This window comes from Vombatus ursinus, unplaced genomic scaffold, assembly GCF_900497805.2.
Source record: "Vombatus ursinus unplaced genomic scaffold, bare-nosed wombat genome assembly UNPS02011431.1, whole genome shotgun sequence".
In the NCBI taxonomy this organism is placed as follows: domain Eukaryota; kingdom Metazoa; phylum Chordata; class Mammalia; order Diprotodontia; family Vombatidae; genus Vombatus; species Vombatus ursinus.
The window spans coordinates 3,205,725-3,220,551 of NW_020951209.1; the positions used below are offsets into that span (position 1 = coordinate 3,205,725).

General features: G+C 36.6%; 1 protein-coding gene across 3 annotated transcripts in view; it reads left to right on the top strand.

Annotated features, from left to right (window-relative positions):
- LRP6 (LDL receptor related protein 6) overlaps positions 1–14,827 on the top strand; it is a 133,633-nt gene that overhangs the window by 70,305 nt on the left and 48,501 nt on the right. For all 3 annotated transcript variants that reach the window (XM_027856380.1, XM_027856381.1, XM_027856382.1), the window contains 2 exons: positions 13,117–13,333; positions 13,856–14,145. In XM_027856380.1, the coding sequence (XP_027712181.1) occupies positions 13,117–13,333; positions 13,856–14,145 (507 nt within the window). The remainder of the gene's footprint in view (positions 1–13,116; positions 13,334–13,855; positions 14,146–14,827) is intronic.

Genomic DNA, 14,827 nt, shown 5'->3' on the forward strand with positions numbered 1-14,827 from the left:
AATCCAGGGCTGGTGCTCTATCCACTGTACCAACTAGCTGCCCCTATTGACTGCTTTCTTAGATTCTGCCTTCTATGAATATTGGGTGTCTCAGTTTCTTTCATTTTAACTGCTTTCTGTGGTATCTAGTTTGGTGGTTCTACATAGGCAGTTTTCTCCCATCGTGTATTAGTTTAAAACACATTTGGTTAGATTTGCAAGACATTCTGCAAAGGCTCGTAGATTTTTTTCCAGTGTTTATTAGGTGTGCTCCAGTTCTATCCTGGTCTGTCATTCCTATGTTTTAAGGTACAGATATCTAAATCCAGTTCTTAGATAGCCTCTTCATTACCAGCTGTGCACTTTCCAAATTAGTTTTTCTGTTTTTTTATTTTTTTATCTCTTGCCCAGTCTACATCTGTGGTCTTCAAATTCTTGCCCAAATATTTATAATCTTGGGCAATGCTTTTTAGACTTCCTCTGGTAGTATCATTTGTGTCCACATAAATCACTGGAAAAGGATATACCAATAAAGGATATACTTCGCCTGTAAAATGTAAAAATTTTAAAAAAAATTCATTTTAATAAGCTCTCTGTTATGTGTTGGATATATACCCTTCCTTATGCTGAAAACTGCTGTCATCATCAAACTGACAGATACCTGAACAAGGAATCACCAACTACCACTACTTTTTACTCCTTCTTCCAAATTTGTTGTCGAATGCCTCACCTGATAGCTTCTGTAGCTCTAATATATCATTCCTTAGACTGAGAGGATAAACACTTGCTTTCTTCTCAGAGTATTCAGTTCCCTTCTCTTCAGTAAGAACCTGTAATTTATTGTTTAGCTCCAGGTGTCCCTTTCTTTCCTTTCTGTGATATTCTTTTACTATCCATCTTTCAGAGAAGGGTCAGGTTTCAACTGCTACTTGAGATGATTCCCCTTCCTCTATCCCTCCTCTCAATTGTAGCCCTATTTTGTTACTTTTTAAAGGAACATTTCATTTACCTGAGCCTTGGAGTGTGAAAAGGAGTTCCTCAAATCTATTCAGCTTGTCTTCTAGGAGGGAGACAGCATCTTAGACTTAAAGGCAGCAGGTCACTGATTGTGGCAGAAATATAAACATCATCCTCAGTAAAAGTCACTTTAAAAGTTCATCCTACTTTAAATAGTCATTAAGATTTCTCAACTTTTTTTTTAACTTCTTGTGGTTATATAAATATGCATGTAATGCATAAGCCTCACCCTTAAGCTCTTCATTAAAACCATTACATCTTATGATCACCTCTTAATAACTTAAAAAAAAGAACTATTAATAATTTGACAGCCACACCCAACTTTCTTTTCATAGGCTCAGTAACCCTCCAGGCATAATCCATTCCCCTTCTCTCCTTGTACCAACTTCTTTTTTAACCTTGCCCCACCTACCCACACACTTTTTTACCAATTCACTTTATTTTGTTCTTTTCACCCTTTCTTACTAGTCTTGCCAGCTACCTTTTTCTTGAGCACTTCTTTAGGTCCTTAATCTTCAGTCCTCTTTAATCCTACTCTTTGCTCAGCCTCACAGAAGCAAGAAAAAGAGTCTCAAGTTGGTGGCACTCAAAAGTTGTTTATCATTTAGTTGCTCATTTTGTTGGTTCATTAACAACTATATTTTATCTAAAACTAAAAATTACAGTAAATGTATAATGAGAAAAGTATGCTTGATGATATTTATACTAACCATAATCTGAATGCTACAACACATCTTGCAATCTCACCAGTAAAGGATATACTTTGCCTGTAAGTTATAGTTCTACCTACGTGATTTAGGATAATCTGGTATAGGTATGTACTATAGAGCTTTTAATTTTCCAAGTCTAAACTTATAATTGGATTACTTATGTAAATTTTCTGTTGGGTTAAGCCTTATCTTCCCATGTTTAAACCTATTCGGTTTTATCAAGTGATATATATAGATCACAATCTGACTCACCTTTAAAAGGAGACTTGTATTCCTTTATTTTGCAGTCTGAGAACAATTAGAAGTGCTGGTGTTGTGATTATTCTTCTCCTGTGTTGAGAAGTAGAACCATTTTTCATTGGTTCTTAGATGTTACATGTAGTAACTCTTAGATTTATGCAGCATTTTATAATACTTGCCTGGTAGTCAGGTAATAAGTAGATAGCCTCTCTTACTTGCATTCCAGTTAGAGTGTATGCTCTTGAGGGCAGGACTGTTTTACTTTTAGCTCTATATCCTCAGTACTTGGCACATAGTTAATGAATCAGTGTGTTTTGTTCAGTTGACTAGCCATATTAACTTGACCAGGTCACCATTCTGGGTTTCAATTTCCTCATCAATAAATGAAGATCTTCAAATTAGATGGGTCTGTAAGGTCTCTTCAGGCTCCAAAATTTTTTTGTTTTCTAAAATATCAAATGACTTGAAATGGAAAATATTTTTCCCTCAATTACCAAGAATAATTTTCAGTTTTTACTACATGTAAAGTGAATATTTTCTTTAGCTTTTATTTGCATGTAGTCACTGCCTCTTTCCTAAAGAAACTTGAATATTTAGTCTTTCTATGGAACTCAACATTTACTGCTTCAGTTTTACTTGAAAGTAAGCTGTCACAGTGAGTTATATTTCCTCTTTGTATTGACATGCACTTAACCCTCCTAAATTCCATTTGTGTGGCCTCAATAAAGTATTTGATGCTTTTTCATAAAACTGGGCTTTAGAACCATCGTAGAGTTTCAAATGTGCTGCAGTACTTCTAAGATAGGGTTTCTGCAAGTGAGGCCTGTTCCCTTAGAGATAGCAGGCAACTTCTTGAGTGGATGGGAAAAAAATATAAGCTTGTTTGCTGGTGGTGGCATCTAAACTTCACTTTTAAAGTAAAAATAAAAAAATTCATCTGCCGCTCAGGATTGATTACTGACTGTAGATATTGGCCTAGAAGTTGATAAGGACTTCTTAACCTCCCATACCAACATCATTAATATATTTTATTTTTTTCTTTTTCTGCAGTAGTTCCTAAATTAAATGCAAGATAGGGTGGTATGATTGACACACTCCCCACTGTCATTTTTTGTTTAAGTATGGAAAACATAAATATGGAATGCAAATTGCTGGGAGACTTTTTGTGATTCACATGATAAAGGTTGCAAAACATTGCATATATTATTCTCATCTAAAATTAAAATACTGTCTAGTGTTTCTGTCTAATGGATATACCACTTTTTTTTCTCTATATCATATATTTTCTTTATTTAAAAAAAATTAACAAGCATTTATTTTCTCTCACTCTCCTATTTAAAAAAAAGAAAAGGAAGTCCCTTGTATTAGGGGCTGGCCTAATGCCATCACCCTATTAGCTGAGTTTCAGTTTTGGGGTAAATTGAGTAATTTATAATAATTGAACAGTTAAGAAAAGGAGGTTTACTTTGTCCAAACACAATTTAGTAACAATTTAGTAACATTCTGGGTGTGGTTAGAATGGCTGGACCTATTCCCAGTTCTTCCAACAGTGTGTTTATTTTGGGGCAGTTCTTTTGACCTGTGTCCTTTTTTTGGTCATCTTTGTCAATCTGATAGGTATGAATTAGAACTTCACAGTTGTTTAATTTACATTTCTTTAATTATTACTGATTTTTTTCATATTGTTAGTGAGAACTTGAATTTTTTCCTTTAACCAACAGCCTGTTTATATCCTTTGACCATTTATCTGTTGGGGGATGTTAATTTTTCTTAGAAATTTGAATCAGTTAGTGAATAGACTCTTATGGAAATCTTAACAACCCAATGGCTTTCTCATTGAACTAGTCAGTTGATCTTCAATTTTATAATACTTTCATCAGTTAAAAGTTATACATATCATTTTAATTGAATTCCAAAATACTATATATATTCAGTATTAAGTTAGAATTTATTACATTGAAAGTTGTTTGAAATCACTAGATGTGGTTTTTTTTTAGCCATGTTTGTCCATTCTGTTGATAGCTTTATTTTGAAATTTATGCTTTTTATAGTTTAAAGAAATTCATTTTGAGGGTGCTTTCTTTAGTTTGACTCTAAAAGTGAATCTTATCTCCAAAACCAATATTATTGAGTAAGTTTTGGCTCCCTATAAAAATTCACTTTTTAATGTGACTGTGGTGCTTCTAGCCTCTTTTAATATAAAAAGAGACTTTACAATTAATTAGACATCATGATCTTAGGTTTTAGATACATTAATTTTTAAATTATGGTTGTTTTTATTGCTTTATTAATAAATGCATATCTCCTTTTCCTGCTGTGTTCAAAGCGAAAATAAAACTGTGTTCTATTTCTTGTACATTATTCAGAAGGTATTGTATAGCAGTAAATCTTATTTTGGTACTGGTAGATATGCCTTCTAGAATCTCATGGACAGTTCAGCTTTATCATGTAATGGTGTTCAGGTAACCAGATGTGATATCCATAAGAGGTTTGCTGTTGCCATTCCCACAACTTATATAGGTGTTGAATGTTATATTTATGGTTAAGCTACATGTTTCCTATTATTGACTATTCTCATCATGACTTTCAGTCTTTGGTAATGTCTTTGATTGCACTAACTAAAATACTCTGAAGTAATATGAAAATTAATAACATATTGTGAATATTGGCCCAGCATTTAAAATGTGAAGATAATCTCTCAGAATCACCTAGAATTCTACAATACTGAAAGACCTAGAGGAAGACCACATTCTCTTCCCTACCTTCTTAAAGACATCAGCATGTGATTTTTTTTTTGTTTTAAATTAAAGGGGCCATCCCTTGACTCACTTCTTAAGGAGACCTATTCACTGAATGGGTGTTGCCTCATTCAAAGTGAAAACCTGGAAAGACCTTAGCAGGAGAGGAGAGGTTGGGCTAGATCATCTCTTATGTCTTTTACAGCTTTCAGTTTATGATCCTGTGAAGAATATTTGGTTGTGATCTCTTCATTAAGATGAAGTCAAACAGAGAAAACTTGGGGTGCTTACAGAAAGAAATGGACAAAGGAGTGAGTGCTAATGCAGGGTGTGGCAAGGGCTAATGTAAGATGTGGCAGGAGTTCAATACCGATCTGTTGCAGTGTGACAACACAGAATAGAGTGGTATCAGTAGGTTTAGAAGAAGTGTCATTTTAAAGATTACCAGCCATCCTTTTCTCATAGAGGACTTAAACTGTTGAATTTACTTATTTTAGCACCATATAGTTAGGGTCTCTCTATAATCATATCCTACTAAAATCCTTTTTATTCCATGTGGCATACATACCTTCCATGGTATAGAGAATAATGCTATACCAAAAAGGAACAAGCTTGAATCACATTTTGTCAAAGGCACTGTAATTAACCAAAAGCAGAGAAAGAAAAGGTGGACCGCCTGTTTACAAAGCAACATAGATTGGCAGAAACTAGAAAGAACAAATCAAAACGCAGATCTTCCTTATCTTTGTGCTCACCTGAAGCATACTTTCTCTCCAAGATTAGGTTTTATAGTTTGATTTCTCTTTGGCTTCCACAGGTGCTTTCGCAGTTTAAAAAAAAAAAAAAGCAAGACTAATATGTGGTGGTCCTGGGCACGTGGAACTGTTATGCTGAATAAAACACTAAGTTAAAATGAGATTTTACAACAGTGTTGTCATTATCAATAATAAGAATTTATGATTGAAACCTACCCTGCTTTCGGAAATGTTCTGTGGTAGTTTACAAAGTTGAAAACATGAAATAAAAGAATTCAGAATAAAAACAAATGGAACAAAACAGATTGAAAGGAGAATAACAATAGTTGTGCTTAGGTAGCTGGGATTCTTTAATTACTAAGGCCTCAATTTAGCTCTAGGCTTCCTGGAAGCTGAGATAAAAAAGCAAAATTAGGTTTTGTAACTTTGTGTTATTAAAAGGGGGTGCACAAGTTTGTCTAAAAAGACAGAGGTTTTCCTGGCATTGAATTCTAGGAGAAATTTCTTATGAATCCTTATGTAAGGGACATTATGGATAGCATAGCAAATTTCACATATTTTGCTAAAGATATAAAATGTTTAAATTGGAGGTTCTTAACCTTTTTGTGTCTTAGAATCCATTTGACAGTCTAGTTAAGTCTGTTCCTCAGAATGTTTTTAAAATGCATAAAGCAAAATACATAGGATTATAAATGAAACCAGTTATAGACAATTCTCACTTTACTTAAGTGGACCACTCGGTAGATCTCTATATAAAGTGATTTGCCTCCAGACATTGGAAGGGGAAGAGACAGGAAGGGATTGGTGGCCATGGAGGGAGGGTGCCAGCATATGGTTCAAGGACACATGGGGCCTGAGATAGAGAAATGTCAGCGGGAGGAGGAACACGCTGCGTCTGGGCCAGCCTCAGCAGGGCCCTGGCCAGAACTGAGGGCAAGAATACGCAGGGGATAAATACATGGGAGCCAAACGTGGGCAAAGACAGGAGAGGACAGACAACATGCCGGGACTGGGGACAGATATGTAGTACCTGAGTGGAGGATAGACATGCAGGTGAGTGGGTGGAGTAGACTAAGATCTTCTCTCAGTACCAGAGAGTCTCAAGCCAAGCCCTGGTGGTGGTGGCAGTGGCAGCAGCAGTCTCTTGGTGCTTCTATTCTTTTGTTTTCATTTGGAGGATTTTTTTTGTTGTTGTTTTTGTTTTTGTTTGTTTGTTTGTTTGGTTGATTTTTGGTAGGGTATGGGAGGCTATGGATTGCCCAGTCAAGGGGCAGAAGCAGAGAGAGTATAGTCTAGTTAACATGTGTATGTACATATATATATAGGGAATGCAGATTTCTTTATGTAAAGTTGAATTTGCACGATGCACATTTATGTGAAGTGAAAACTGTATATTGAAATGGAGTTATAAAAACTTCTCACACAAACAAGTTCATGGGTCTTAGCTTAAAATTCTCTGATTTAAGTGGGCTTTTCTTTATCACCACTCTGTAAAACTAAGCATATAATATTAAATCCCAATTTATTGAAGTCATTTTTGTGGAAAACTCAGATAATGTTGTTAGAATTTTACTGGGATCCTATCATGTGCAGATTAGATTGATGAGAGTGATTATATTCTTCTGCATTAAGATGTTAGTGGTGTAGGACTAATGAGGAGAGATGTGCCTATGCCATTATTCCACCTGAGGTCCTGGCACACACTACTTTGATCTTTTCTTATTTTCTTGTAGCATAGCCCTGTGCTCATGGTAGGTACTCAAAATGTTCATAGGGCAATAGGTCTATAACAACAAAAATTCCTTCCCATTGTCTACAAGATAAAGTCCACATTCCTTTAATAAAATCACCCTCTGACCCTAGCCTGCCATTATTGATTGTTACAAATTTGGTCAAGCCACCTTTACCTCTTTGTGTCTCAATTTCCGTATCTGTAAATTATACTAGATAATCTCTTATGTCCCTTCCAGTGCCGAACTACTGAGGTCATATATCTTTTTTAGTTTTGTGCCCTATGATTCTTCTAAACCCTGTTTCAGTAGTTTTCCTATATGAAGTCATTACTGATGATTAAAACTCAAAAGTAACTCAAAGTAGATTCTCCTTTGAATCTCTATAGTACTCAAATTCTGCCTCTTCATTTTTTCCTGTCAGATGAAGCTATAAATAATCTCTACTGTTTCTGAGTTCCCAAGGTGCTTATTATGTAGCACTTAGCACATAGTGCCTTATGTTGCAGGGTTTCACATGTATTGGTGTATATGTCTTAACATTCCAGCTAGATTTTAACTACTTGAAGATAGAGTTCATGGCCCGTTTAATTTTTCTCCTGGGTCCTAGCACAGTATTTTGAATAAAGTAGTTGAATTCATCGGAAATGCCTACCCCACAATTACCATCTCCCCTGTGAAACTCTCTCAACTCTAGCTGAAAAAGATCTTTCCTTTCTTGATTTTGTATTCATTGTTTTTTACTTCCCTTACATACTTATTATCCTGTTCTGTTTTTGATTACACAATTTATTATGTCTTACCTCCTCCATGTTGAATTGCTGGTATCATATCTTATTGTATATTGGCACCTAGCAAATTGCTTTGCCTATAGCTGGTACTTATTAAATGAATATAATTTGTTAGTGCTGAATTAATTATTGAATCAAATTTGTTGATTTGAAGAGCAAGATTAAAAACAATTCACTTTTTTTTTTTAACAATTTGCACTTTTAACTTAATGGTTGTTTCCTTTTATTCAGTATGGAAACAATTATTTAAATCTTGGAATGGATGGATAATGCCATTTTCTTACCGTTATAGTATAGATAGGCTATTTAGAAAATGTTTTATTGTAGAATTTTAGACTAAAAAATGATTACATGGAAATCATCTAGCCTTATTTTTAAAGATAAGGGAATTGTAATTCAGGTCAAGTTGTGTATCTGAAGTCCCCGAGCTGGTGAATGGTATTTCTGGGCATAGAACCCAGGTCTCTTGACTCTCATTCAGGAGGGCTCTCTATTATGCCACACTGAGATGGCCAAATACTTCACTGCTAGTCAGTGTAGAAGCGCTCGTGGTCTTTTATTTCCATGCTTTCATCTAGCTACATTTTATGGTTTTTCATCTTTTGCCATATAACAAATATTTTATTTATCAAATGTGTTGAAATTAAATCTATTTTAGGGAAGTAAGGGTAATTAGCTATCAATATAGAGCATTTCAGTAAAATGATGTTATGACTTTTTCTCTGTCTAGGACAGGAGGCTACTTTTACTTCTGATGAAGTTTTAATTGCTGCTTTTGAAGAAGCAGTCAGTATTGCTTAATAGAAAGTGTAGGCATGGAACAATGGCAACGAGGTTGGGTTTGTCTGTGCTTGTCTGTAATTCTGCTACTGAGAAATTGAGGTTGGTTGATCAGTTGAGCTCTGAAGTTCTGAGCTTCAATAGAGCTAAAGCTGTTTGGGTACCTGCACTAATTCTGGCACCAATATGGTGAACCTTGGGGGTGCGTTGGGGGTGGGATGGGGCATTCTGTCGAAGTAAGGATGAAACAGCAGGTTTCAAAGCTCTGTGTTGATCAGTAGTGGGATCAGGCTCATGAGTGACTGCTGTATTTCTCTACCCCTGTTCCCCTCAAAAACACACTAAAAAAGTAGTGCATTAAGATTTAAAGGAGGGGCAGCTAGGTGGCAAAGTGGATAGAGCACCAGCCCTGGAGTCAAAAGGACTTGAGTTCAAATCCAGTCTCAGACCAGACACTTGACATTCATACTTACTAGCTGTGTGACCCTGGGCAAGTCACTTAACCCCAGTTGCCTTGCAAAAAAAACCCCAAAAAACAAACAAACAAAAAAAAAAGACTTAAAGGAGCACATATTTCCCACAAACAGTCCAGTAAACCTCTAAAATTGGACCAGAAAAAAAAATAAACAGAATCAGCTGTGTATTTCTGTAGTCCAAGACTGCATAAAAAAACTGTTAGAATTCTGTGGAAACTGGCAATGAAAATAAACCCAAGGTGGGTACAAGTTGTTCAGAGCACCCCCAGAGCATACAGGAAGGCCTTGAGTGGAGCCCCAAGGCAAGAAAAGGGAGAGAAAGGCCCCAGGCAGAATCCAGCTAGGGGCTGGCCCCAAGAATTTTGTACCACCAGGAGAAAAAAGCTTCAGTAGTAGACTAGTCCGAGAGCCATGGCCTTGAATAGTAACCAGGCAGTGACCAGGGCCAGAATCACAAGGCCACACAGGTAGTGTCTGAGGCCAGATTAGAACTCATGTTTTCCTGATTCCAAGTCCTATACTCTATTCACCTTGCTCTTAGCTACCTCAAGTCATTGGGAGCCAGATTGTGGAGAGCTTTAAATGCCAGGGTAAGGATTTTGTAATTCATCCTGGAAGCAGTAGGGAGCCACTAAGAATTTTTTAAGTAAGGAGATGATATAGTCGGATCCGTTAATTTTAATAATATAAATTTGACATCTCTGTGGAGGATGAATTGGCAAGGAATTGAATTGAGCAAACATTTCTTAAGTACTGTGCTGAGTGCTGGGGATACAACTAAGAAAAAAGAAAGACAGTCTCTGTCCCCAAAGAGCTTACAATCTAATAGCTGAAGACAGCATACAAAAGTGGGGTGGGGCATAATAGGGTACCTAGTGAGAGAGCGTGATGTTCCATGGAATCAAAATGAAGCATAACTGCTGATGGAAAATGGAGGAGTGAGACTGGAAGCAGAGACACCAATTAAGAGGCAATTGTAATAAGTATTTTAGAATAGCATATGAGAGTGTTGGATTGCAAAGACCTGATTTCTAGTCCTGTAGGCATTTATTAGCTAGCAGATCAGTTATCCTAGCAGATCACCTAACTTCTCTGATCTTCATTTTTTACATCTGTAAAAAAAAGGATCATAATCTCTATCTCATAGAGTTTTCCTGAGGATCTCTTTGGTGAATGGATGGGTTCTAAGAGCTGAGAATTTTTTTGGGGGGGGAGGGGAGAGTGTTATAGGAAACTTTAGGTGACGAAACAACTGTCAATACAGATAGGCAGATGTTCTCTGACAGAATAGTTTTTAAAGAGTTGCCTGGGGCAGTGGAATTTTAAGTGACTTGCCTGGATTGAATGAGATAATATATAGTGCTAAGCATTATATAAATATCAGCTGTTATTATTAGTCTAGCTGAGAGGTGAAGAGAGCCTGAACAAAAGTTGATCTTGTGATTAGACAGAAAGGGGCAAACAGTTATTTGGGGGAGGGAGGGTGGAATTAACAAAACTTATCGGATATAAAACGCAAGGGAGAGGGAAGTCTGTGATGATTCTGAAGTTCTGAACCTGGGTAACGTGAACGATTGTGGTACTCTTCTTTGTTGATATATTCTTGAATTACTATAATATAAAGACATGTATGTATTTAGAAATACAGAGCAATATAATACAGAACATTATATGATAAAAGCCCAAGATGGGGTGCAAACAAAATCCTTTGTGGGATCCAAGGAGGAAGAGATTATCATTAACTAATGAAGGCTTTAAAATAGGTGGTTGTATTAGGCTTAAAGGATTGATAGGATTTCAGTAGAAGAAAGGTGAAGTGCTAAGGTGTTCCAAGCATGAGCAAAAGAGTGAAGGCAGGAAAATATGAAATGTCTACAGGGAATGGCAAGTATTTTAATGTTGTTGGAGTATAGAGTTTATGGAGGGAATAATTTAAGACATAGCTGGAAAGGTGAGATAGTTCCATTTTACAGGAGGATTTGAGTGCCAAAGAGTTTGATGTTTACCCTTGTTTACCTAACAAACCATTGAAAACCTTTGGACACAGAATATGTGACAAAGGGAGAGGGATAGAATTTAAATAAAAGTATGTACAAAATTCTGTTGGAAGTTGGCTCAAGCTTGTGTGGCAAAGGAGTAATCCACAGTTTATGATTTTACTGGAGCCCTCAAGATTTCCTTAGGTGTGGTATAATTTTCCCTACTGGGAATCCCTACTGGGTACTTTGTAGAGGCTATTGAATCTGCACCCGGTCTGTCCTTAGCACCAAGGCTCACACTGTGGTCAGCTGTTCTGGATATGCTATATTGGGAAGATGGAAAGTCCAGAGTCCTTCTTCAGAGTTTACAAGATGTTTCTCTGACCATGCAGTGGAAGGGGATCAGGGTAGGAGGAGGAAGAGGGAAGCAGAAAGCTAAGGTACTCGGTGACGTAGTAGATAGGGTGCTGGACCTGTAGACAGGAAGACCTGAGTGACCCTGGCAAGTCACTTCCCTCTCTTTGCCTTAATTTCCTTAACTATAGAAATGAGAATAACAGTACCTACCTTCCATGGTTGTTGTAAAGATCAAATGAGATAACATTTGTAAAGATATTAGCACAGTATCTGGCATGTAGGTAGGTGCTATTATGTAAATGCTTATTCTCTTCCCTTCTCCCATCCCCAAGCAATTTTTTTCTCCTAGGTTTAGCTAGAATGCTCTCTACTGCCAGGCACTCAAATCTTTGGTTCCAACCAGCTCTCTGGTAATTTATAGAGGCCCCAGAAGGTGTGATCAGATTCCTTAACCAGTATGAAAAAACATTTTGTTCCATCTAGGGAGGTGACCAGACCTTTATACCTATCAATCAGTCTGCATGTATTTATTAGATACTTGCTATATGCTAGACGTTATACTAGGCCCTGGAGATAAAAATACAAAGAAGAATACAGTCTCCATTCCCATGAAAATTAACATTCTAATGGGGGAGATAACAAGTATTATACAAAAATATATACAGCATAAATATAAAGTTAGTAAATGCATACACAAAGTAATTAAATATGAGATAGTGTGGCGGAGGGGAGGGAGTGTGGTGGTTATAAGGAAAGGCTTCATTAGAAGATGGTGCCTAAGCTGCATCATAAAGGCAAAGAGGGACTTTATAAAGTGGAAGTGAGAGAATTCATTCCAGGCATGTGTAACAGGCAGTGCAGAGGACCACAAACAGGAGATAGAGTATAGTGTCAGGAATAGAGAGAAGGATAGTTTGGTGAGATTCCAAAGTATAGGAGGGAGGATAATATTCAGTGAGAATGAAAAGATAAATTGTGATCAAATTGTGTAGGGCTTTAGGAGCTAAACCAAAGAGTTTATATGTTATCCCTGTGGCAATAAGAAGCCACTGGAGTTGGTTAAGTTTAAGTAAGTCGTGTGGTCAGATCTTTGTTTAAGAAAAATTGCTATGGAGTCATATGTGAGATGTACTGGAGTGGTGATAGCCTTGAGGCAGGGAAAACAGTTAAGAGGTAGTTTCAATATAATTAATAATCATCTTATCACTCATTTTTGGTGTTGTGGATGATTTGATTTGCTCTAGTAATCCCCACCCGTACATTTGGATGAAAAAAAAGAAAGAGAAATGAGTAGAGAACCTGAGAAGTTTTTTTTTTTCCTGAAAAGTTTTATGGTTTGAATTGAGCCCTCTTCAGATGCCTTCCAGCTTAGTCAAGTAGTTGGCTAGGAAGGAGATGGAGATGGGGATTTGAGGAAGGAAAAGGTTTATTATAATAGCTATTATAATAGCTGGACAAGTATAAATTAAAAATAAAATTTAAACTAAGTTATTTTACTTACATTACATTCTTCATGCAGTCTGTTAGTTTATAACTTTTTCTTCCTCCCACTGCCAATCCAAAGGTTATGAATGCAGATGGTACTGGAAGAAGAGTGTTGGTAGAAGATAAGATTCCTCACATTTTCGGGTTCACCTTGCTTGGAGACTATGTCTATTGGACTGACTGGCAAAGACGTAGTATTGAACGGGTGCACAAACGAAGTGCTGAAAGGGAGATCATCATAGATCAGCTACCTGATCTTATGGGCCTAAAAGCCACAAATGTTCATCGAATCATTGGTGAGTCAGTCAAAACTTGAACTAATGTTTGGAAATAGAAGGAGAAAGAAGGGAAGAGAGATGAGTAATAGGCAGAAGGTTACAGAGCAACTTTTTTGAATAGTTGAAATAGATAATTAGTTATGTTCTGGCACTTTCAAATTTTCCCCAAGGGCAGAATGGGGGGGGGAACTTAAGGAATTTGGTAATATAGACATAATCTGTTGCCCTTTTAATGGGACTTAATGCTGTGGCTACAAAATTTGAATTTTGGTGGTCTTGTTTTAGAGGGACACCACCCTACTAAAAAACATTCAGTAGTATGCAAAAAAAAAATTCACTTATTTGGAACTTAACCATTGAGAAGGAAAAGACTTTTATAATGAAGTTTTATTTCTCTACTAGTCTATGAATACTGCTTGTGTAGGCATGGAAGAGAGTACACATATGGCTTTGTTCACCAGATATTTAGCGATCTAAAAATGACTGGCACCAAAAACCATGTTGCTTTGTTTCCTTTATCTTTCAATAATTTACTTTTAGGTTCCAACCCGTGTGCTAATGAAAATGGGGGATGTAGCCATCTTTGCCTCTATAGGCCTCAGGGACTCCGCTGTGCCTGCCCCATTGGCTTTGAGCTTATTAGTGACATGAAGACTTGCATCGTTCCAGAGGCTTTCCTCTTGTTTTCTCGGAGAGCAGACATAAGGCGTATCTCTTTGGAAACAAACAACAACAATGTGGCCATCCCGCTTACTGGTGTGAAAGAAGCTTCTGCTTTAGATTTTGATGTAACAGACAATCGTATTTACTGGACTGATATTTCTCTGAAGGTAAAGGGGGTTAGAGGGACTACAGCATGGACGCTGGATGATAAGGAATGAGAAGGGTATTTTTATGTTTAATTTTTATGTTTAATTTAAATTATCTTACAGACCATTTAATTCAACACTTAAGTTTCAAAATTTTCTATCTCTACAATGTGTTGTTCCTGCAATTTTTTGACCAAAAACTTTGTTTTATCAATAGCTTTGTGTCTTGTTTGAGGAACTTCCTAAAAGTTGAATGAAGATAATTGAAACCCTACCTGCTCTTGGAACGATGAAAACACTGGTAGAGGAAAAAATTTGGGGAAGAAATGAAATAAATGTTTATTTTTTGGGCCCTTTAAGGTCATTTTATTGGTTTAGGAATACAGATATAGTCTGTAAAATTAGTTTTATTGACCTAATTTCAGTCGTTTAATTACAGCTGTGAAAGGGAAAGAAAAGGAGAAAAATGATATATTTCCTTCCACAAATTTTTGGGGAACATGCTCTCCCCTTGAAATTGTCACTGAACAAAGTGTTTTTGTCCCTGACCCTTCACACCTCTTCCCCCTTATATATTGGTATCTTTTGTTCCAGTGACTCCAAAGCATCAGCCTTGGTTAATACTGTTAGTGAAGTCTTGAGATTCTGTAACATGGTAGATGTCAGTCTGCCAACCATAAGATCCTAGAACAGGAGTAGATAA